The following is a 26,064-nucleotide window of genomic DNA, read 5'->3' on the forward strand; positions in this document are numbered from 1 at the left end:
TGGACATGATTTACTCAATCATGTACATGTTTTCCGTAATTACCCTTCTTATTTACTTCACCCACTCTAAACTCTCATTGTCTCCTTATCTCTCAAGGAAAAAGAATTTGCTCACTTCAAACCTAAAATGGGGATCTAAAACTTCTAATTTGTCCCCAATTTATGCAACTTAAAGTATATGGGATTATAATTATCTGCATACCTGCAATTCAATGTCATCAAATACTAGAATTCGACTTGTGTTGATAAGTTACATGAATGTCAATCACCAATAACATTAGCCTTAAGCCCTTAACATTCAAAAAATATTTGCATTCAAGTTCCTTCTACTAATCATTGTCACATTAATCAATCATTCTTATTCATTCTTAACATTCCAATCCACCTTTGAAATGCTTGATTGCAAAATCCCGTAGAATTAAATTTTCCTCATATTTGTTTCTCTTTTGAACCAATTTCTAATTAATTATGGTGTCAAGATTGTTGACGATGTTGAAGATGATTGAAAGAAGCAAACTAATTATGCTAACGAAATTTCAAACGACATTCGAACAAGTTTGGTGCAAATTTAATTCATTATGTCACCCCTCCCACAAACCCTAATTAAAAAATCAAACTCAAATTGAAGAAATCAACAAAGTTAATGTAATTTATCAATAAAATGAAGTAATTTTTTATTTAATATGTAAATTGATATTCATTTCAAAATTTTGATGAGAATTAATTTGATTAATATGTTGCAGAAGAAAAGAGAGAAATTTTGACTCTCTAGTTAAGAGAAGGATAGAGCGTGGAAATTTTATGAAAAAAAGTCCATAAATGAGTAAAATGTGTACATGAAAGAGCAATGACGTTTACAAATGACATGAATACAAAATTGTTTGTTTGTCTTATAATGTGAATTAGCAATCAGAGCAATGCAATTCTAAATACATTTTGTTTCATTGTAGGTCTTCCTGAAATAACATCTCACCGAATCCTTTTAGAAGACAGGGGATTAATATTGGCGTGATCGGGATTCGGGATATATGATTTTTCATGCCCAATGTTTTGATTATGTGGTTGCTTAGCCTTATTGTCTTCTCTTGTTTTCAATTGACCCACCCCCATTTGTCTCGCTATCTTTAACACGAAAAAGGCTGCTTTCGCTTCCTCCACCTCCCGAGCGCAGATATGTCGCGTCTGTGCCACTACCCGAGTATCCGTCCTACAATACCCGCCTTCCCTTATCGCCAAAAATCAATGTTCCGCAATCGCCAATTAACAACCTATAACCTTTCTTCAGCACCCATTTAGCCTCGTTTTAGCTATGTCATACGAACGAGGGATGATAACCAATAGAGGTAGTATTTCGCCTTCGGTAGCTTTAGACGACACCAAGGAGTGAGGTGGAATTAAAATTATCCATAATTGTTTCCTCAACATAGCATTATTAATCAGGAAACTAGAATAGTACTCGTAAATAATATGTTGTAGGTCCTGTCGTCCTACAATATCTATGATTAAAATCCCAATTCAAGAGACAAATCAAACAATGAAACCAAAGAAGAATAAGCAAAAATGCATAGATATTTCAAAGTCTATAGTAGACGAAGTTGTAATTTGTATTGTGCCGTTGCAGATTTCCAGTTCATAGCTAAGAAAATCAAGAGACGAAGTTGTAATTAAAATCAAAGATATATCTATCTTCCCTATTCCATCGTGTTCTGTTGTTATTCATGGGAATGATATCAGATCCTTGGCTCCGTATCTTTTGTGCAAAACCAAGCTCTCTGAATACGTTTCCAGTCCTAGATTTGACTTCGTTAACTTCTGCACTTGACAACTAGCAATGTTATAAGACCACTCCCCAAAATTAATATAGCAGCCACCATCACTTTCAAAATAGAACACCTTTTCATACTCCAACGAGCTGAATACTTCGTGACCATCCGCACTTGAAGATCCTGAAAACCGTAGAGTCCATGCACCGTTTTCCAACACCCTTATGCTGGAATTTACTGAAGAAATACTGAAAATCGCTAGTGACTCCCCAAGAAGGAATAGCACCCTCGATGATCTTTTTTCATACGAAGCAAAGGGAAGTTCCGAAAAGTTAAATTTTTCCATATCAAAGTCAAAAGAAACAAGATGAGTTGATTTCTTCCGCTGCTTACTATTCCTGAATGGATCATCTCCAAGCCAATGTGCTGCCCCTTGCAAGTAAACCGCTATTGATTTAAACATGCGGTTATTATACCCAAACAAATTCTCAAAGTACGAATATTTGATATTCAACCCATCGTTTCTAACAGTCCATTGTTGATCACTAATAGTATAAACTGAAGCATACATCTTAGATTTCTTGTCACCCTTACTTTTTCCAAATGTGATCGCAACCACTTTATAATCCTTACTATCACGGGCAAACCCAAACATGTACAAAGCATCACCGATCAAATCTGGAGGAAGTGGGTTCGCGGGAAGAATCAATGATTTGCGAATACTAGGGTTCCACAATCTCAATTCTTTCCGGTAACAAGGAGGACCATATCGTCGCACCAAGAGTAAACCATTACAATTCCCTATGATGTAGTATCCATATATATCCGATACCTCAAAAATGCGGCGGGTTTCTTTAAGATTGTTAGCCTGAAGAACTGTCAATACGCACCCACTTTGTTCACGGTGTCCCAACCTCTGAAGGCCGAATAATAATTCATTCTTGTCGCGATGACCAAGACTGCTATGTTTAAGTTGCATGGAAACAAAATTAGCGTCATCAATGATGGAGCACCAAGATTAACTGTCAATACGCACCCACTTTGTTCACGGTTTTCACAGGCAAATCTGCGAGAATTTGAGTCGACACTTCCGGTGGAATGTAACTGATGATTTCAGACATCATTGGTGAATTTTTGTCTGATGTTTCGGTGGTGGTTTGCGAAGTTTTGCGCTTCTTCGTCTTCTTCATTGTTTCACAGCGAAAAAGTTTAGATCAAATAGCAGGAAGTTGATGGTGGAGAATAATGGGAGATAGGGTAGACTGAAAATAGGGTTTTATTCAGATGGATGAATCGATGCAAATTTCTGGAGAATTACGCAATTGTGTTGTTTGTAGGGCTTAGCATCGGTCCAAACCGGGCCGGAACGGCTGAAGACCGAAAAAAATATTTAGGTAAACCGAACACCGGACCTAAAAGGTTCGGTCTTGGCCTTAGCGAAACCGTTTTTTTTGGTCTGGACCGAAGTTTTAAGATTTTTAGCTTTAATTATATGATAATTAAAACTTTATTTCATTAATCAAAAGAATTAGTCGATTAAATTATATTTATCATAAATAATCATTATCAATACTTGATTACGTAATAGTTTCGAAAATTAATACAAAAACAAATTGTTATATAAAACCACTTTATGTGGAAGACAATTTGAATTACAAAAAGCCCAAAAAAGTTATTTAATAAATTAGTAAAAAAATATTTTATTTTGATAACCTGATGTTTTATATTGATAACTAACATAACTTATTTAAATGTGTCTGTATTACTCATAAGATATTGAGTTATCAATCAATACTATACTATATATTTATTTCAGAAACCAAGGGACTTCAATGTAATTAAATAAATCTATACAAATTAATTATACTATATAGTTTTTAATCACTAGCGACGTGTGATGAACCTGAACAAAGGACTTCAATGTAAATATTATATAGTTTTGGTTGAAGTATAAATTTAGAGAACACCAAAATATGGTGAGTTTCCTTAAATAAACAGATCCTACTTATGGTATGAATTAGTATAAAGATGTTAATTATTTAACATACACAAATATAATATAAGTCGTTATATTTTGGAAACTATTAAAAGGTAAATAAATCATTTTAGATTTCCAAAAAATATAATATTCTCATAATTCATTAGATTTGTAATTTAATTAGTAAATAATAATGATTGCTCTTAAATAATATTCTAATTTAATATTTCAGATTTATTTAAGTATAAAACTTTAATACAACTATATAATCATCAACTAATATGATTGTAACCACTCATGTGAGTAGTAAAAGCAACAATAGTAGCAACAATAGTGAAAGGTCATACTATCAGCAACGGGAGTAGTGAAATTAACAGTAATAAATGCGGGAGTAGTGAAAGAAAATATAATGACGGCATGAGTAGTGAAAGTAATAGTAGTCACAACATATGCAATGAAAGTAACAATAGAAACAACGGACAGAGTATGAAAAATTAATTAACAATTCGATTTTAGAAAAATATTAATTTATTTAAATATACGAGTATGAGTTTGACAAAACTAACAGATTAACCGTAAAAATAGTAGAAGTAGTTAAAGAAACAACCGTAACCGAAAAAGTAGTGAACGTAATAGTATTAACATGGGATGTAGTGAAAGTACTAATATTAACAGCGGGAGTGGTGAATGTGTCTCTTAATTTGTTGATTAATCTTACATCTCATCATAATTTCAAAATATAAATTATAAATGTATGTGTTAAGAAAATTTAGCGAATCATATTTCATAGAAAATAAATTTTAAATGGTAAATAAAGGTAGCCCGGGCGTAGCCGGACATCAAACCTAGTTAAAATAAAATTAAAATACAAATATAATCTAATGATAGGTTTGAGCTATTCTCCTATTGGGTCAGTCTTATGCTATAAGACGTTCGGTCTGGACCGAAATTAACCGGTCTTGGTCCGAGGACCAGACCTAGATGAATCCAGACGGGTCCGATCCATTTTCCAATTTGGGCCTAAACTTGCTCAGCCCTAATTGTTTGTGTAAATCGGATTTATATTTACATTTACGGACAATTTTCGTGTAAGACCATCTTACATTAAGGCCGCCAAAAGAAAACACAAAAGCGAATTTTTAATACACCGTATTTATCTGACTGGTTTTATTAATGTTTGTGGCTATCATAACAAAATTTAAAATTAAATATTTTAAGAATTTTTTTTTATTTAGGTGTTATAGGCTAGTCTTATTTATAGGGTCATCCCATAATATAATTTGTAGTCGCCCTACTTTTGTCGTGAAATCAAGTAATGGAGTTACCGATGGGTTGGCCCAAAGCACTACAAATTTGTGAGTCTTCACTTCTTCTGCAATGGATATGATGTTTTGTATTCAGGTATTGTACTTCGTTTTGTCGATTATTTTGTACTCCCTCCTATTCACTACTAGTTTGGATGTCCGTGCGTTGCAACGGAGTAATTAACTTAGTAATAAAAAATTGGTTATAAGGTCTTAATATTTACATCTTATGTCTAATCATTTATTTAGATATGATCAAAAGTCAAAACATCTTATATAAGAGACGCAAAAGATGTTGGGTTGATACCTAAGTTCCAATGATGCTTCATATTTATAATCATCGACCACCACATCTTATGTTAATCTTTCGATGTGGAACAATTCTATTATTTTTATATAATCCCACATTATTTTTTTCAACGTGGGACATATAACATACTAAGAAGTACACAATTTTATATATGTACAAATTATATGAAATCTATATGCTAATGATAGCATTTTTACCACGAATCAAATTATGTTATTTTCATAATTTTCTTCACGATATTTTTTTGCTAAATGAAATGTGATGGGGCATATTCTGCACCGCTGACCAAGTCAACATATTGAGCAAGGTCAAAGATATCCACAGCAAGTCAACGACTTAGATAGCCTAGCCGATGCAGCCCATCGGCCGGTCGGTCACTGGTCTCGGCATGACAACTTGCGGCCGGGGCACATACCCGCGTACTCATATCCAAGACCCCTCGGCGGTGAGTCACACGGGGCCCGCCGGCCTGCCATAGAAACCTCGGCCGAGGGGTAGATCAGTCTTTCCACCTGCTAGCCACTTGGCCACTTGGCCACTACGTGACAAAAGGTGAAAGCCTATAAATACTCCTCAACCTTCATTGAGGAAAGGATCCCATCAAATACACAACAAAACCTAAATACACTATTCATCTGGTAATATCTTCCTTATCTCTCTACAATATACATTCAGCCAAGTAACAACTTATCCTTTAAGTTTACTGACTTGAGCGTCGGAGTGAGTACGCTTGGCACAAAGCCAAGCCCTCAGTTCGTTCATTGTTGCAGGAGAGGCCGAGAGGAACGATTAAGACCAAAGGAGAATCCAACTCAAGACATCATTCAACAAGCCACGGGTGGTAACTATACTTGCTCTGGAATTACACCCGGAACAATTGGCGCCGTCTGTGGGAAACGACACTAGAAACTAGTCACATTCATTCCCAAACAACAAAAAAAAAAACAACAAAAACCCACCCAAAAAGCTAAGATGTCAAAACAACAAGACGCAGTCGTGACCGACGAAACCGCATTCTACCACGATGACACTTTCAACAAGTGCAGAGTCGTGCGGCCCTCCACCGGCGTGAGTAATCCAACCGGAGTTCGGGATGCCAATAATGCCGGACACGCCGCTGGCCACAAATGACCAACCAGGTCACCATCATGGGACACGTGGTTGACATAGCAAAAGCGAAAATGGTCCTGGACCTAATTAGTAATACGCCCTTTGCTCACACATTTGTCACGCCGACAAGAGCGGCGGAAACCGCCCAGGAGACCCGGGCCCAAAACGTGACTCCGAGAAATTTGAACGGAGCACTGGGAGAAGCTGACCCAGCCAAGTCGCCGGGGGAGCCCAAAGTGGGCGTGGTAGACCTAAGTCCTTCCCGCACTCATGGGAGGACAGCGTCCCCGCAACACGAACGAGGCTTACCCCAAAGGAACCAGAGGAGTCCGACTCAGCAGAGTTGGAGAAGAAGTCCGAGTCGAAGAAGAAGTCCTTCCCGCTACGAGGAGAGGAGCCGGATTAGGCATGCGAGGAGCCGATCGCCGCGTGTGGTTCGACATGTGGTCAGACAGCCCCTCAACGCCTACGTCCTAGAGGTCCAGGTGCCAACTAAACTCAAGTTGCCACCCCTATCATACAAAGGAGATAGTGATCCAGCCGACCACGCTGAGGCTTTCGAGTCTTACATGTCGGTATGGGAGCACCCGATGAGGTCAGTGCCGAGTCTTCCCAACAACTTTGCATGGGATGGCTCAAAGTTGGTACAAAGGGCTTCCCGACGGCTCGGTATACTACTACGCCGACCTAAGAGACGCCTTTCTAGCCCAGTACTCTTGCAACAAGAGAAGGGCCGTGGAGACATCGGACCTCCTAACTATCAAACAGGAGGGGGGCGAGTCTCTACGAAGCTATGTGAAGAGGTTCGACGGAAAGGTCCAGCAGATTCGAGAAATTAATCCCGAATTGGCGGCCTTCGCGCTGATGAAAGGCCTCCCAAGGGGAGACTTGAAAAATGAGCTCATCAAGTGCGGAGGCCTGAACTTGGACGCCGCTAGGAAGATGGCCGACCAGGCCATCAAGGTAGAGGACTATCACAAGACCTGGGTAGGCCCTAGCGAGGCCGAGCACTCGAGAAAGAAGAGTCACCGGGAGGACAACCCGGATGAGAGACGCCGCGACAACAACGGGTCACGGTCCGATGAAAGACGCCGTGAGAATAATAGGTCACGGTCGGACAAACTGCCGGGAGACAGGACTCGACGGCGCCGGGTGGAGTTCGGGAACGTACCACCGCAGGCGGTATAGTGATAAAACCCCTCTCGTCGTATCGGCCGCCGAGGTCTTTGCCCTGAGCAAAAGCGAGGGCCAGAAGTGGGAGAGACCCCCAAAGCCAAAAAGTGACGGTGACACGAGCCGATCGTGAGTACCACGGCCACACCGGCCATTTAACCAACGATCGCCGGCATCTAAAGAATGCCATTGAAGAGCTGATCCGGAAGGGGAGCCTCGGCAAGTACGTTGCCAAAGGCCAAAAGACCGACGCCGACGGTTCGGGTAAGAAATCCGTCTTGAACGGATAGGAGTGATCCACGTTGTCATCGGGGCAACGAGAACGGAGGGTCCGCTCACGGGCACAAACGGCACCTGAACGAGCTATATCAGGCCATCAACTTTGTGCCCAACACGGCGATCCCCGCTTCCAACATCCCCGATATAACCATCGGAAGGAAGGACTACGAAGGAGTCATCGCTCCTCACAACGACCCACTTGTAGTCAATTTGGACATATCCAACCACCTGGTCAAGAGGTGCACGATTGACACAGCGCGTACACGAACATCATGTTCGGGGAGTGCTTCCTCACCTCGGCCGAAAGTCAAGGACTTGAGCCCCCGCACCAACCCACTATACAGACTTCTCCGGGGCTACCGGTACCACCTGGGGTCGATCGGACTCCGGTGACGTTCGGCGAAAAGAATGCGGCTAAGAATGTCTGGGCGAGTTCGTGGTCATCGACGGCTCGTCCGCCTACAACGTTCTCATAGGCCGAGTCACCCTGAGCGAGGCCGACGCAGTGATGTCCATCCGGGCCCTAACACTGATGTATGTCTCGGACCGGGAAAAGCGCATAAGCTCGTCTCTAAAGACGAGAATGACGAGGTGGTCAACGTCCGGATAGCCGAGGAGGATGCAACATGCAATCCCTCAAAGTGGCAAAGAAATCGGAGAAAGGGAAAAGTCTATCCCTTACAACGGAGGGCGACCTCATGGATGTAACTAGCGGCTGACTAGGACGTTGTGCCTTTGATAGGCCATTAGGACGCTGGTAATCTCGGGAATACTCTATGTAGCGGCGGAGGTGTCCAAAACAGCTGTGGGCACCCCGACGCATGTTTTTACCTAAATGAAAAATCATCCAAGTCTTCCATCAAAATGTTCATTCTTCCCATAGTCACTAGGAAGCAGCAGATGCCGACTCACACTGTCATACCGACAAGAGCGGCAGTCTCCATGAAGAAATAGGCGCCGTCGCAGTCACCCCAAGTAGTAGACGCCACGGCAGTCACCCCAAGAGGTTGGACGCCGTCGCAGTCACTCCAAGTGGTAGACGCCACGGCAGTCTCATGAAGAAATAGGCGCCGTCGCAGTCACCCCAAGTAGTAGACGCCACGGCAGTCACCCCAAGAGGTTGGACGCCGTCGTGATCACTCCAAGTGGTAGACGCCACGGATCAGCCTCATGAAGAAATAGGCGCCGTCGCAGTCACCCCAAGTAGTAGACGCCACGGCAGTCACCCCAAGAGGTTGGACGCCGTCGCAGATCACCCAAGTGGTAGACGCCACTAGCGATCTCATGAAGAAATAGGCGCCGTCGCAGATCACCCCAAGTAGTAGACGCCACGGCAGTCACCCCAAGAGGTTGGACGCCGTCGCATCACTCCAAGTGGTAGATGCCACGCGCTAGCCTCATGAAGAAATAGGCGCCGTCGCAAGACACCACAAGTGGTAGACGCCACGGCAGTCAGTAACAAGAAGCAGATGCTGGCTCACACTGTCACACCGACAAGAGCGGCAATCACGACCAGCGCAGTTGATACTCGCAAAGCAATCAAAATGCCTTAGAAGCGTTAACACAATTGAGATACGCGCTCTAGACTGCCTCGGCCAAGCCGAGGCGGAAACAAAAGAGACCCTCAATTAATAACGTAAGGAGACAACCTAGACGAAGACAGAGACGCTAAAAGTACGGTTGAGGCTCAAATACTAGCGCAAGAAAAAGAAGTAAAGTAAAAACCTCGGCCAGGCCGGGAGGCGAAGAAACGAGCTCTTATTAAAAATGTTCAACGAATTACAAGAAATTACAAGGACAAACCAAAAGACAAAAGGCTACGGATATCATCTCCCTATGTCCGCGTTTTGCTCGCCATCAGCAGCGGTAGCAGCACCTTCTTCGAGGGGCAACCCAGTAGCTCCCTTAGCAGCCTCAGCTTCAGCAGCCCCAGCCTTAGCCTCGGCAGCCTCAACTGCCCTTGCCCAATCGGCTTCCTCCTTGGCCGCTTTAGCCTTCTCAGCGATAGCAGCTGCCTCCTCGGCCGCCTCTTGCTCTATCTTCACCCTCACCGCCTCCTTGACCTTCTCCTCCACAACCTTCTCCTTAGCTTCGAGCTTGTCGTCAAACAGCTCGTCAAATCTGCCCCACGGAAAGGAACCTTCAAGAGGAAAGAGCTCCTCAATTACTTCCCTGGCAGCTGCTTCGGCCAGATCCCGGAATTCGGAACACAGGTCAGGGAGCATTTTGGTTTGGAGCATCTCAATGTCGTCCTCCTTTTGCCTGATGATGGCCTCCTTGCTCCGGATCACCTTCCCCTGGATCTGAAACTTGCCCCTAAATTCATTCCTCTCTTTGGAGATAAAGGTCGGCGTGCCTCGAACAAGGTCACACTTCTCCAAAGAACTTTGCAACTTCGGCCGCAGCAGCCTCGGCCTTGGCTCTCTCAGCAAGGACCTCCTTTTCAGCGTCCTCCCTAAGCTTTCTCTCAGCCAAGAGCGCTTTCTCGACATCTCCCCTAAGCCTTTGCTCATTGAGGAGATCCAGCCTCGCCTTCGCGGCCACCTTCTTAGTGACATCAAACTCAAGAGCGGACTGAGCCACGGCCTTCTCTTGCTCTATAATGCGAGCACCGGCCAGCTCGTTCCACCTCGCCAGCTCCTCGACCAACCTCGCACCTCCCGCCATGAGCCGGGAGGGGGAAACCTTCTGGGATTAAGAGTCAGCAGTGACATTTCGATCACTAGTCTGCGGTCGGGAAAGGGAAACCTTCTGGGATGAAGACCCAATGGCGACGTCATGATCATCAGCCTGCGCGGGTTTCTCTCCCACTTGCTGCTCAATAAGAACGGCGACTGACAGCGACTGATCTACAAAATTTAAAGAAAGCATCAGTATCAACATACGTCGACATGCCGAAGAGCCTGTCATCGGCAGCGCCTGATGAACCGGCTAAATCTGAGCCACCGGATAGATCAGTACCGTGCTTGGCCTTCTTGGCCGAAGGGCGCATCTCCTCGTCAGCAGCAGAAGCAACGGCGGCGGTAAAAGCATGTCTGCTTTCTCTTACGGACAAGGGGAGACCCTCCTCCTCGTCGAGTCATCCCCATTAGAGATGTAAACGATCTCCACCGTCTCCTTCTGAACGGGGGGGATGGAAGGTGGAGCCGATGTCGACGCCATCACCGCCGAAGGCTTTGTTTTTCGAGTATGGCGCGGCATGTTACTAACAACCTTCGCCTGGGCCTCCACCGCATTCAAGCTTTTCAGCCGCTGGTCCATAAGATCATTCGGCGACGCCCCTACGGTCATGGGCGAGCCTTAGGGTGCAGGTTAGCAACGGTTTTGTCTTTGTGCAGCCCCATTCTCCGGAGGATATCCTCGGACAAGTCCCGTCCAAAGTGGGTGCGAAAAAAAAAAAAAAATAAATAAAAGCAAGAATTAAGTAGAAGAAATAAATCGAAGTTCGAAAAACAAGAACATTAAGAGCGGTGATGGGCCTCACACCGACCCCACTCACCCTGTGCTAGGGCCGGTATGAGGCCGACATGGCAGAGCGGCTCATCCTGAAGAATGATCTGCGTTGGGGAATCCATTTTTCGACACCCCACCCTTGTCCGCCTCAAAAAGCCTCATCTTGACTTCTCATCCTCTTTAAAAAGGACCTTGCTGGCATCCATTTTAAGCTTCTTCCGGTGACCCATCCGTCATGCTCCGCCTTAGTCTCACACCGCAAATTCACTTGGTCTTTGAAAGGAGAGGGGCGTGGATAGTCATCCGGCACCTTAACATACACCCACCGATTTCTCCAGTCTTTGCAAGAAGTAAGTTTGTCAACAGAGACATAACCTTTCTCCGTGTGCACACTGTACCAACCGACGCGGCCAGAGATTGACGGCTGGAGATAATGAAGCCGGCGGAATAAATTTACCGTCGGGGCCTCCCCCTTGAAGAGACAAAGCCACACGAAGCCGACTATCGTCCTCATGGCCAACGGATGCAGTTGGGCCACAGCGACGTTCATAGCTTTAATGATGGCCACGACGTACTCATTTAGCGGAAACCGGAGCCCGTACTCCAAATGTCGCATGTATACGCCGGTATGGCCCGGCGGAGGGCAACAGACGGCCTGGCCCTCCTCAGGGATAACAATCTTGTACCCCCTGCCAAAGAAGAAGTGACCCTCGAAAAATTTCTCACCAGAACAACTGGCAAACTTACGTGTCCAAGCTCGGTCAACGCGTACCTTGCAGGCGTCACCGTGATCCATAACGTACCGCCTCACCTCTTTGGGACGAGCCTCTTAAGCATCATCACCAAAATCGTCTGCGTCATCATCGACATCAGAGTCATCCTCCCATTCCTCCAAAATCCGAGGATCGACTTCAGGGGAAGGAGACCTAGGGCCCCCAGGCCTTATCAGGAGGACGTCCAACTTCTCCTCCTCATCAAGGCGCGACGGGGAACCCCCCCCCCGCGTCGGTTTACTAGGACCGGCATCAGCAGAAGACATGTTTACCATAAAGACTTACAAAATTAAGAAATGGAAAGTTTGTTTGTTTACCTTAAAGAAAACACTCGCCGGAGTAACAACTCTGAGAATTAGAAGACAAAGAAAACCCTTGAAAGTTTAGAGGAAAATTTTAGAGAATGAAATTGGTGGCCAATTTCACGGGATAACTGCCCTATTTATAGGGAAAAGCCCATAAAGAAGGACCAATCAGCGAACAGCCCATGAGGCGTCAACCAATCAGCATGCAGACACGTGTCGGGCATGCAATTACGGAATGTCAATCGTTGCAACAGTTAGACGTCAATCAATGCAACAGTAACCAAGCGTCTTCAACACGCCTATTCATATCTCCTTGCCTATTCACCTTCCTCAACAAATTCCCAAGCATCTGTTCTCCGCCGGCATCATGGTCAACCAAGCTAAGTAGCGCCGGCCGGGGGCAATCAAAAACAACCGGCACACTCAATCCTGGTCTCGGCCAGCGTCACTTTCTTTTCCACATCGGATGCCCTTTACACATCCATGTGGAGGGGGGATATGGTACGGCCTAAGAAAGACCAGGCCGAGGTAAAAGAAGCCGCCGCAGAAGAAGCCGATGCAGAAATTTTCCGCAAAATACTTACGCAGAATATACGCTCAAACGTACATCGGAGCCCATACCACGGCATAGACTACGCTGGGGGCAAATTGATGGGGCATATTCTGCACCGCTGACCAAGTCAACATATTGAGCAAGGTCAAAGATATCCACAGCAAGTCAACGACTTAGACAGCCTAGCCGATGCAGCCCATCGGCCGGTCAGCCTGGGTCTCGGCATGACAACTTCCCAGCCGGGGCACATACCCGCGTACTCATATCCAAGACTCCTCGGCGGTGAGTCAACAGGGCCCGCCGGCCTGCCATAGAAACCTCGGCCGAGGGGTAGATCAGTCTTTCCACCTGCTAGCCACTTGGCCACTTGGCCACTACGTGACAAAAGGTGAAAGCCTATAAATACTCCTCAACCTTCATTGAGGAAAGGATCCCATCAAATACACAACAAAACCTAAATACACTATTCATCTGGTAATATCTTCCTTATCTCTCTACAATATACATTCAGCCAAGTAACAACTTATCCTTTAAGTTTACTGACTTGAGCGTCGGAGTGAGTACGCTTGGCACAAAGCCAAGCCCTCAGTTCGTTCATTGTTGCAGGAGAGGCCGAGAGGAACGATTAAGACCAAAGGAGAATCCAACTCAAGACATCATTCAACAAGCCACGGGTGGTAACTATACTTGCTCTGGAATTACACCCGGAACAAAATGTAAAAGTTTTTATATAAAAATTAGAAACATCACTTGAATACTCATAATATAGGAAATAAATCTATATATATATATATATATATATATATATATATATATATATATATATATATATATATATATATATATATATATATATAAAGAGAGTTTTTTCGAGCGATTCTAGAGCGTCCACATCATCAAAAATTAATTTTGGAAAGTTTCATAAATAATATTTTCTACATAAAAAATAAAGTGGAGAATCTTTTAACTATTATAATATGTATATTTCATATTTTGTATTCATGAGAAGTTTCTAATTTTTATATAAAATCTTTGACATTTCATTTGGCAAAAAAATGTTGTTATAAAAATTATGAAGATAATATAATTAGATTCGTGGTAAAAAAATGCTTTCATTAGAGTATAGATTTCATATGATTTGCACATACGAGTATTAAAGATGGTGTACTTCTTAATATGTTATATGTCCACATTGAAAAATAATGTTGGTGTGGTGATTATAATACGTATAAATTATAGAATTGTCCCACATCGAAAGATTAACATAAGGTGGGTGATCCTATGATTATAAATAGGAGTCATCATTGGAGCCTATATACCTATATCATTATCTTCACAGCATGATATATATACATATTTTTTCTATATTATGTATTATATTAAAGTGATGTTTATAATATTTATATAAAAACTTATACATCTCATTTGCCAAAAAAATTACTCTAAAAAAAACGTACGAATATTAATAAATAGTATTCCCTCCATTCAGGACCAAATACAACATTTTCATTTACACACTTGCCAAGACACAAATTACAACGTAAATATCTTTAAGTTTACATTATAAAAAATTTAAAAATTTGATATTCTCATTGTACTTTATAGGTGAATCAAATAAGATCCCACATGACCATATTTTGTCTTACATATTGCAAGGAATCGTAAAGATTCGATTTGTTCATGAATAGTGTAAAAAAAAAGAATGTTGTATTTGGTCTTGAATCGAGGGAGTATAGTATTTGCTCATTATTTTAACCTGGATTAGATGTCGAATTATGTGCGAAAAAGATGGTGTATTTCTAAGTATTTTATTTGTCTCACATTGAAAAATATGTTGGTGTGGTAAATATATTACGTAGAAATAATAGAATTGTCCCACATCGAAAGTTTAGCATAAGGTGGGTGATCATATGATTATAAATAGAAAGCGTCCTTAGAACCTAAATACCAACCCAAACCTTCCGAGTCTCTTAAACATTGTCTTGGAGAGCTCTTAAAAGTTTATATCATTATCTCCACGATATGATATATATATATTTTTTATATTATGTCCAAGTGATTTTTATAATTTTTATTTAGAAACTTATACATCTCATTTAGCAAAAAATTAACATAATTTTTTTAAAAAAAATTATATAATTAGATTCGTGGTAAATAAATGCTAGCATTAGAATACAATATCATATTATTTGAACATATTGTAATTATGATAAGAAGTTACAAAAAAAATTGTACTATACGAATATTAATAAATAGTATAGTATTTACTTATTATTACGGAGTATTAAATTGGGTTAGATGTCGAATTAGGTGCGAAAAAATGGTGTATTTCTAAGTATATTGTTTGCCCCACATTGAAAAATAATGTAGGTGTGGTAAATATTCTACATATAAATAGTTGAATTGTCCCACATTAGAAGATTATCATAAGGTGAGGTATCATATATGATTATAAATATGAGTCATATTTGAAACTTAGGGGTATCAACCCAAAATCTTTTGAATCGCTTAAAAATTATCTTAGAGAGTTCTTATAAGAGTTTGTATTAACGGCAAACCTTAGTTACAACAATACCACACAAATATTAATCACGCAAATATTTAAAAAGCGACTATATATTATGATTTTTTGATAACTTATACCTCGAATAACTCACTTTTTCAAATCTTATATCTAAGATAACATTCGTTAAAATCATATAACTAAAATAACATTTTCTTTCAAACTTGATACCAAATCTTAAAAAAAAGCCCTAAATTGACGAATTTGTCCTTACTAATCTGAGGGTTTTTAATGGTGGTAATTGTGGATGTGTGGGTTAATAGGTGGGCAGGGGGGAAGGATGATGATGTTTTATTAATAAGGACATGATCGACAATTAAGGGCTTTTTTTGAGATTTGGTATTAAGTTTGGAAGAAAATGTAATTTTAGGTATAAGATTTTAAAGAAAGTTATCTTAGGTATAAGATTTGAAAAAATCAGTTATTTAAGGTATAAGTTATCTAAAAACCCTATATATTACTATATTACTGATATTATAATGTTTATTTTAAGACAATCGATAGTATAATAACTTTACTTAAGACAAAATCATAATTAAAAAATAAAATGGGTGCTAAATATACATAAATTGGTTATTAATGTGTCATATAATGATAATCTCTGCACTAAAATAGAAAATTTATGAATTATAATAAAATCAAGTGTTGCATAAAAAGATCTTGAATCCACAAACAAATCAATAATGACCTTTTATATTTTGATAAATAGTAGAATTAAATCTTTTTAACTTTCAAATATAGGTAATTATTATGTCTCATTACATTTGAGTAACTAAAGCACATCATAATTTTTAACCATTAATCAAAATCGCACCAGGAAAAGAAAATATTTTGCATTTGTTTATACATTTTATTGCTCCCTCAATTACATCTTAAAAGTCGTGTTAGGAAAAAAAATGTAATTTAAATCATATCATTTGTACATATTTTAATTATAACAAAAAATGGAAAAAAACATACGAATATAATTAGATAGTATAATATTTTCTCATTATTAAATCGGGTTGGATATCGAAATAGGTGCAAAAAAGATGGTATACTTTTTCGTGTGTTATTTGTCCCATATTGAAAAATAATGTAGGTGTGGTAAATATACTACATATAAATAGTTGAATTGTCCCACATCAGAAAATTATCATAAGGTGGGGTGATCTTAAAAATTAATTTAGAAAAGTATCATAAATAATATTTTTTGATGTAAAAAATAAAGTGGAGAATCTTTTAATTATTATAATATTTATTTCCTATATTATATTCAAGTGATGTTTCTAATTTTTATATAAAAAATTTACATTTTATTTGGCAAAAAAATATCGTTAAGAAAATTATGAAAATAACATAATTTGATTCGTGGTAAAAATGATATCATTGGCGTATAGATTTCATATAATTTGTACATATATAAAATTGTGTGCTTCTTAGTATGTTATATGCCCACATTGAAAAATAATGTAGGATTATATAAAAATAATAGAACTGTCCCACATCGAAAGATTAACATAAGATGTAGTTGTCTTATGATTATAAATATGTGGCATCCTTGGAACTTAGGTATCAACCTAACATCTTTTGCGTCTCTTAAATAAGATATTTAGACTTTTGATCATATCTAAATAAATGATTAGACATAAGAGGTAAATATTAAGACCTTATAACCAATTTTTTTTACTAACTTAATTACCCCGTTGCAACGCACGGGCATCCAAACTAGTATTATATTAATTAAAATATTCTCCACTTTATTTTTTAAGTCGAAATATATTATTTATAATACTTTCCTAAATTAATTTTTAGGATCACCCCACCGTATGATAATTTTCTGATGTGGGACAATTCAACTATTTATATGTAGTATATTTACTACACCTACATTATTTTTCAATGTGGGACAAATAACACACGAAAAAGTACACCATCTTTGCATCTATTTCGATATCCAACCCGATTTAATAATACTATACTATCTATTTATATTCGTACGTTTTTTTCCATTTTTTGTCATAATTAAAATATGTACAAATTATATGATTTAAATTATTTTTTTTTCCTATCACGACTTTTAAGATGTAATTGAGGTAGCAATACAATGTATAAACAAATGCAAAATATTTTCTTTTTTTGGTGCTATTTTGATTAATGGTTAAAAATTATGATGTGTTTTAGTTAATCAAATGTAATGAGGCATAATAATTATCTATATTTGAAAGTTAAAAAGATTTAAATCTACTATTTATCAAAGTAAAAAAGCTCGTTATTGATTTGTTTATGGATTTAAGATCTTTTTATGCAATACTTGATTGTATTATAATTCATAAATTTTCTATTTTAGTGCAGAGATTATCATTATATATGACACATTAATAACCAATTTATGTATATTTAGCACCCATTTTATTTTTTAATTATGATTTTGTGTCTTGGCAAGTGTGTAAATGAAAATGTTGTATTTGGTCTTGAATGGAGGGAGTACTATTTATTAATATTCATACGTTTGTTTTTAATCTTTTTTATCATAATTAAAAATATATGCAAATAATATGACATTATATACTAATGCTAGCATTTCTTTTACCAAGAATCTATTATAATATAACTTTCATAATATTTTTTATAATACTTTTTTGTGAAATGAGATGTATTAAGTTTTTATATAAAGATTATAAACATCACTTGAATATAATACATAATATAGAATATATATATATATATATATATATATATATATATATATATATATATATATATATATATATATATATATATATATATATATATATATATATATCTCATATTGTGAAGATAATAATATAAACTCTTAAGAGCTCTTCAAAACAATACTTAAGAGACTCAAAAAGTTTTTGGGTGGTATAGAGGTTCCAATGATGACTCCTATTTATAATCATAGGATCACCCACCTTATGTTAATCTTTCGTTGTGGGACAATTCTATAATTTATACGTATTATAATCACCACACTAACATTGTTTTTCAATGTGAGACATATAACATATTAAGAAATACCATCTTTAATATGTGCAAAACATATGAAATCTATACTCTAATGAAAGCATTTTTTACCACGAATCTAATTATATTATCTTCATAATTTTTATAACGACATTTTTTTGCCAAAGGAAATGTCAAAGTTTTTATATAAAAATTAGAAACTTCTCATGAATATAAAATAGGAAACATAGATATTATAATAATTAAAAGATTCTCCACTTTATTTTTTATGTGGAAAATATTATTTATGAAACTTTCCTAAATTAATTTTTGATGATGTGGACGCTCTAGAATCGCTCGAAAAAACTCTCTTTTATGTATATATAGATTTTCTTCCCTATTTCCTAAAACGGATTATTCAGGTTTTCTTCCCCTTTCTTATTTTGGAAACTTTTACTCTTATTTTATTCATCACTCTCTTCTATCACTAAACCCCACACAACTCTTTACTCCTATTTTATTCATTCCATTAATATTTGGGACCCACAATTCCTTATTTAACTCCTAAATATTCATCCATCTCTCCTATCACCAAACTCCACCCAATTTTTTACTCCTATTTTATCTCACTCCTAAAATCTTGTGCCCACAGCAAAAAGGAATAATATGGAGAATAGGAGGGAGTATTAAGTTCAGTTCAATTTAGTATGGAGTACAAGACTTTAATCTTTTCCTCTTTCGACAAAATGAACAAGGCCTTAATTAATTGCTAGGGCAGTGCACGGATCGAGTATCTGATCCAAAGTGCTAGTTCGGATCGGATATCCATATTAGAAATCCTGAAGTTAGATATCCAATATCCAAACCAAATGTTTCGGATATCTAATGTTCGGGTATCTAAAATAATCGAATCAGATGCGGATATCCATCGGATATCCATACTTTTGAATTTACTTTAAAATTAAGTTTGAAATACGATTATATTCATAGTCTTACATGATGATTTTCTTTAGTATTCTTACTCCAATGTGATAAAAAAATCCAACTAAATAATTGTGATATGATACTTGCCCGAAAAAAAATCATCTCATAAAAATTACCACATTTCGATTATCTTTCAATAATATTTGTTACTAGGTAGTATCCCGCGCTCTGCGCGGTCTGTTTTTAAATTTTATTATTATAATTGAAGAAAAATAATACAATTCATATATGACCTTTAATATTTTTACTTCTAAATAAAAATAAATTATTTTTTCTCAAATTTATTTTTTTAGGTTTAATTTCAATGTTTTAAAATAAAATACATACAACTTTAATTAAATAAGTGATAATTATACACGATCAACGTTTTATAAATAAATTTGTAACTTATCAAATATCATACTCCCTCTATTATTTTATATATGTCATTCTCACATTTCGAGACACTCTCTTCTCTCTTCAATATCTCTCAAAATATATAAGTTAATAATATAAAATGTATACTCTTTTGAAAGCAAATTTTATGACGAATCTAATGATAAAAATTTCATAATTTTTTCTAGAGTATATTTTTATATAATTGAAAGTCAAAGACTTACCTCGTAAAACGAAAATATCATATATAAAATAGGGTTATTTAACAGCAATAATCCAACCTATGTCTACTCTTCTCATATTAATCTGTCCTAGCGTTTAACTGAGAAAAACCCAACCTAATCCTTCATTTAACTTTCCCTAAACTTTGCCTAATTATCACCGGTTGTAAGAGGTAAGCCATCAGGTCACCTCTTTTTTGTGGTGTTCTTATATTTTCTGGATTTTTCCCTTCCTTCTCACACTCCTTTTCTTCTTATCTCTCCATTTCCTTCTTCTTCAATTTCTTGCCTCCATTAATTTGTTCATTTTCTTGCCTCCAATTTCTTCTTCATTTTTCTTTAATTTGTTCAATCAATAATGAAGACTACTAATTCTTCAATAAACTCAAAGAGTTCAAGTGGCACGAATTATGTGTTATGCAAACACAATATTGCTGCGGTTTTGAGAACTGTGGGTAGGGGTGTAAATGCGGGTAGGAAATTTTATGGTTGTCCTCATTGGCCGGTAAAGTAATTTGATTAATTAATTTTAGATTTTTTTTTTTTGTTAATTTTTTGATTTGTTTTGATTCTTTTTGTTGAAGATGAAATTATTCAGTTCTTATTGTTTAAACTTGTAGCATAATGGATGTGATTATTTTGAGTTCGTAGAGGATTTGAAGTCAGACCATGAGGCATCTGAGAAGGCGAATTTAGAAGAGAAGATGAAGAAATTGAAGATAAAAAATGAGAAATTGAAGAAAGAGGTGCTGCAATTAAAAGTGGAAGTTCTAAAACATTTTAGATGTGAAAAAATTTGGATGATTATGTTAACTATTTCTTGGGTTTTTTTCGCAATTTGTTGGATGTTGAAGAACGGTGTTTGAGAAATTATTGTACCAAATGTAGCAACTCTGGTAGGGCATTATAATCAGAAATGTAGTTTGAAAACTCATTGTAAGAAATGTAGTTTGAAAACTTATTGTAACAAATGTTGAAGAATGAATGTTAAAGATGAAGGAATTGATTATGGCATTATAATCAGAAATCTTGCATTACATAGCCTTGATATATGCCAAATGTTATTGTACCATATCTGCCTTACATAACCTTACATACGAAATTAACTACTTCATTGTTCTAAATCCAACTTTACATTCCTTCATACTTGACAAAAAAACTGCAGCAATCAAAGTCCACAAAATGGCTACAGCTACAAATTGTCATGTCCTTCAAATCTGGTTTGATGACACCTGAGTTGTTGGCTGACTTGAGTGACTAGCAGGATGGTCAATTCTCCTTGGTCCACTTAAGAAGTTGGTGAATACATTGCCTTGCCCATCAAACAGAACTCCTATTCCCTGAGGTGGCTGCATTTACAGTTCATTAGTAATGCTACACTCACATAAATGCAAACAAAATTCAATTTAGAAAAGAGTAGATGATCTGAAGAATGTCTTACTCTTTCTCTTGATCCTGCCCTACCACCACCTCTTCCTCTTCCCCTTTCTCTTCCTGCATTTCTAATTACTCTGCCATTCCTTGTTAACCTTGTAAGCTGTGCAGTAGCTTCATTATTAGCTGCAGATTGTGTAGAGGGTGGTTTTCTATTGGAGTCAGGTGCTACATTTCTTGGTCTGCCCCTACCTCTCTTAGGTGTTGGTTCCACTCTCATGGTCCCTTTGTGAGGACATCTCCTTTTGTTATGCTCCTTGGACTTGCATACAGAACATGTCATTTCTAACCCATGTTTTGTTAATTTTCCACTTCTCTTAGGGTCCTCATGGGGATCCCTTCTTCTTTTTTTCCTTGGTCTGCCAGGACCAACTTTAATGGGTGGGGTAATTAAAGGGGAAGTAACTTTAGGCCAATACCTTTCACCTGGACACGGGCCAATGTAGTTATTGTATGCACTTAGATAAGTGACCTTCCTGTATGATTCATGCACATAATCTTCTGCTAGAGCATGTTTGTCAAATATTGCATCTACAGCATGATGGCATGGCACACCAGTTACATCCCACTTCCTGTATGTGCATGTCCTCTCAAGCAAATTAACCTTCACCTCATCAATACCATCCTTCACCTGATAGAGAGTGGTATTAGAAGGTATAGCAGTACAATGAGCTGCCTTGTCTTTCTCCTTCTCTAAAAGTTCTTGAATCTTTGGACAGATCACTCCTCCCCAAGCCTCCATTTCTTGCTTTTTGGTTACTAGTCTTTGCATCAACATGGTTCTGATATCTTCAAGCATATAGATCAAATGTTTGCTTCTTGCATTTATTATGTAAGCATTGAAGGTCTCTGCCATATTGTTTACTATGACATCATTGGTGGATATTGTACTGATAAAAGCCCTTCAAAACAGAACTGGATTGCATCTCATGAAGGCATCAGCAGCTCTAGGATCCACCTCCCTCATAGCTGACATGGCTTCATCAAATGCAGGCTGATTGTAAGCTTTTGCTGCATTCCAAAACATCATCTTCATTTCTTCTCCTTTGTATGACTTATGCCAGTTTGTAAATATGTGTCTTGCTCATCTTCTATGCTCAGCCCTTGGAAACTCTTGTGCAACCATGCTCACAATACTCTGCAGTAACATGAAGACAGTTGATGCTCATCATAAATGTACCCATCAATTATTTAGTCAGTCAAAAATACTAAGAAAAAGAAATAGAATTAAGTAGTACCTGATGCTCATCAGAAATGATTGTCCAACCCTCACCATCTTCTTCTCCTAAAGCTGCCTTCAATTGTTGAAAGAACCACTGATAGCTCTCATTATTTTCACCCTCCACAATAGCCCATGCCAATGGGTACATTTGATCATTACCATCCCTTCCAGTAGCACTTATTAACTGACCCCCCAAAAATGTCTTCAGAAAACATGCATCAACAGCAAGAATCTTTCTACACCCTTCCAACCAGCCTTGTTTGAGTGAATTAAAACAGACAAACAGTCTTTCAAAGACTGGTACAGATTCTAACCTATGTGGTTTGGTGGTCAATGTGAAAGTGTTGTTAGGGTACTCTTGTTCAAGGACTGACAAATAGCTACCAACCTTTGAGTAATGATCTTTCATAGACCCATGCAACAACTTGTGTGCATAATACTTAACTTTATAAGCAAATCCTTTCTTAATAATAATCTTGTAAGCCCTCCTCACATTGTCTATAATCTCACTAGCTGACCAGTGAGGCCTTGCCTTAAAAACCTCAAGATATTGCTTTGCTACCCAAGTTGATTTCAGTTGCCTATTCTTCTCCATGGTTCTCTGACAGGTGTGGGTGTTGTTGACAGTCTTAATCAAAAAACAAGATTGCATATAATCCCAACTACCATACAATCTAAATGGACATCCCCCTTTACACTTTACTCCTAGTCTTTTGCCCCTTGATTTATCACTCACCACAAATGAACAATTTTTACCTTGTGCTACTGCATATCTAATCAGACATTCCCTAAAAAACTCTCTAGTAGGAAATCTAATCCCTACACGCCATTTCAATTTAGCAAAGTCAGAGTGTTCATTAACAACAGTTACTGAGGATTTTTTCCTCTTACCTGGTACAGGATCATCATCACTTTCACCAGGAGTGTCCACTTCATCACCACTCTCATTATAGTCACTGTCACCCCCCCCCTTTGCTCCATTATTTTCAGCTTCAGTTTCAGCTTCAGCTCCAGGTACATTAGCTTCTTGGGGACGAAGTTCTTTTTAAGGAGGGAAGACTGTAATACTACGGTTTTATGGGTCTTAGGATACTCTATCGAGTGGGGCTTACTCTGTCGAGTAAGTTTGATTTTATGCAAAACAGTAGTCTGTCTGTAGGGTACTCGATCGAGTAAGCTTGGCACTCGATCGAGTAAGGGTCACTCGATCGAGTAAGTGACTTACTCGATCGAGTAAGTCGGGTTACGGGTGATTTGCGACGGGTTTGTTAATAATGCGGATTAATATATATACTTTCGTCATCTTTTCATAAAACACTTTTACAAAACCTAAATCACAATCAGGGAGAAGTTTCAAGTTACGTTGCCTATTCCCTTCGCATTATTAGCAAATCCCGAAGATAGAGGTGTCGGTTTTCATCGTTCTTTATACCTTTGTGATACTTGCGTCGTGGGTAAGTTCTACATATAATTTTCTTATCGTTTCCTTAAGTTTGGTTAAACCCTAATTTGGAGATTTGGGGGTTTTTGGTGATGATGTGGTTATGGTAGTAATAATATGTATGTATGTATTGGAGGAGGGTTCGTTGAAGAGAGATTCTAAGATAACTGCTTGATCGTCTGTTTTCGTGTTGCTTTCCAGGTAGGGTTTTCCCTACTCAGTATTAATTACATAAGTGTGGTTGGTGATTACTGTTGTTGTTGTATATCGTTGTGGCATTGGATTCTGATTTGGTGATTGTTGGTAGTGTTGTATAACTATTGTTGTATAACTCTCTGTGATCTTCGGGGCGCGTCCCTGGCTGAGTGGGGTCACTTGCGGGAGTGGCTTCACGCCCTTGGTTCGCCCTCTGTGGAACCCGCCACAGGAGGGGATGTGCACATTAAGGAAACTTGGGTTTATCGCTCAGTGTTTGATGAGCGGGGATTTGGTGGGTAAGACTACGGTCCCCCACTGGCAGTGTGGAGTACTTGTTGCGATAGGTACTCTGGCAGGACTACACACTTTAGTGTGTAGTCAGTTGTTTGGAGATTGGTTATGGAGACTGGAGAATTGTGTGTTGATTGAGCTGTTTGGCATTTGTTTCGTTGTGGCTTTGTTTTGTGTAATTAGTACTGACCCCGTTTAAATGTTTTAAAAATTGTAGTGCTCCATTTGGGGATGGTGAGCAATTATTGAGCAGGTATGATATGACGCATATGGGATAGCTGGGATGAGTCATCACGTGGCAGTTAGAAGAGTCTTTCGCTGTGTCAGACGATGTTGTGTAGTTTTGATAGAGTTACCAGTAGACCATTTTGAGTACATTGTATTTCAGTTTAACAGTTTTGGAGTTGTCATGTAATCGCTTTAAACTTTATTTTCCTTTTAAGTATGTTTCATTATTGTCTGATGATTATCATTGCCTCGGGTAACCGAGATGGTAGAATTCTCATGCTCTAAGTGGTCCTGGTAAGGCACTTGGAGTATGGGGGTGTTACAAAGTGGTATCATAGAGATGATCCTGAAACCTATAACCAATGAACCTAATGAACATAGGGAGTCAAATTAAAATGAACCAGGGGTAGAAGTTGTAGGAGCTAATGCAAAGGCTTGGGAGACGTCCTAAAGTCGCGAACTCCCCCTACAATTTTGAACCGGTCACATGGGGTACGTGTCGGGATCGTTATGTGTTAATCTCTTGTTTGCATATCTATATAATAACATGTGGTGGGAATCGATGGATGCATGAATGTGGAGGATAGGAGGTATGGAATAAAAAGGTGATGAATATGTGATTTGTATGTTGGATGAATGAAGGCATGATGTTTGTTTTACAATGTGGTATGTTAGAAATATAGAATAAAGTTGTTTTGTTGAGCATATAAAGAGTTGTATATATATATATATGTTGTTGTTGTCGTTATGTTGGCAGTATAGATAGTGGGAAAGTAAGATGAACATGCGGGTAGTTATACGAGTCTGCATGACTCGATCGAGTGGGGGGCACTCGATCGATTTGGTGAGAGGCTCGATCGAGTGGGTATGACTCCGAGTAGGTAGTTTTATGTTTTCTGGGCAGAAGCAGGTTTTTGGGCGCTCGATCGAGTAGGTAGGGGCACTCGATCGAGTGGGGTCAGCTCGATCGAGTGGCTAGTCAGCTTAATCGAGTGTGTTTTTGGGAGTTTTCTGATCAGGTTCTGGAGTCGAGGTACTTGATCGAGTAGGTGGGACAACTCGATCGAGTAGGCGTAGGGGCTCGATCGAGTAGGTTCTATACAGGTTATATGCGTGTTTTGGGATGTAGTATGAGTGTTTATGGTTACCTTTCTCTTATA

General features: G+C 38.5%; 2 protein-coding genes across 2 annotated transcripts; both read right to left on the reverse strand.

The window, feature by feature from the left end:
* Window positions 1–1,716: 1,716 nt before the first annotated feature.
* On the reverse strand, window positions 1,717–2,742 carry LOC141587895 (uncharacterized). Its single transcript, XM_074409359.1, has one exon. The coding sequence runs from the start codon at window positions 2,740–2,742 to the stop codon at window positions 1,717–1,719; it is 1,026 nt and encodes a 341-aa protein (XP_074265460.1).
* A 19,866-nt stretch (window positions 2,743–22,608) lies between these two features.
* On the reverse strand, window positions 22,609–25,054 carry LOC141587896 (uncharacterized). Its single transcript, XM_074409360.1, has 3 exons — window positions 25,033–25,054; window positions 22,763–23,787; window positions 22,609–22,662 (listed from the first exon to the last, which is right to left on the reverse strand). Exons 1-3 carry the CDS (start codon window positions 25,052–25,054, stop codon window positions 22,609–22,611), a joined length of 1,101 nt encoding a protein of 366 aa, XP_074265461.1.
* Between the last annotated feature and the right edge of the window lie 1,010 nt (window positions 25,055–26,064).

This window comes from Silene latifolia, chromosome 6, assembly GCF_048544455.1.
Source record: "Silene latifolia isolate original U9 population chromosome 6, ASM4854445v1, whole genome shotgun sequence".
Lineage (NCBI taxonomy): Eukaryota > Viridiplantae > Streptophyta > Magnoliopsida > Caryophyllales > Caryophyllaceae > Silene > Silene latifolia.

Excerpts from the sequence above, each read along its gene's own strand:
- LOC141587895 (XM_074409359.1), bottom strand. The coding sequence starts at position 2,742 with ATGCAACTTAAACATAGCAGTCTTGGTCATCGCGACAAGAATGAATTA.
- LOC141587896 (XM_074409360.1), bottom strand. The coding sequence starts at position 25,054 with ATGTACTCAAAATGGTCTACTG. Across the intron at positions 23,788-25,032 it reads GTACTCAAAATGGTCTACTG|AACTTCGTCCCCAAGAAGCT; the intron begins GTAACTCTATCA and ends CTCCTTAAAAAG. Across the intron at positions 22,663-22,762 it reads TCATTTCTGATGAGCATCAG|AGTATTGTGAGCATGGTTGC; the intron begins GTACTACTTAAT and ends ATGTTACTGCAG.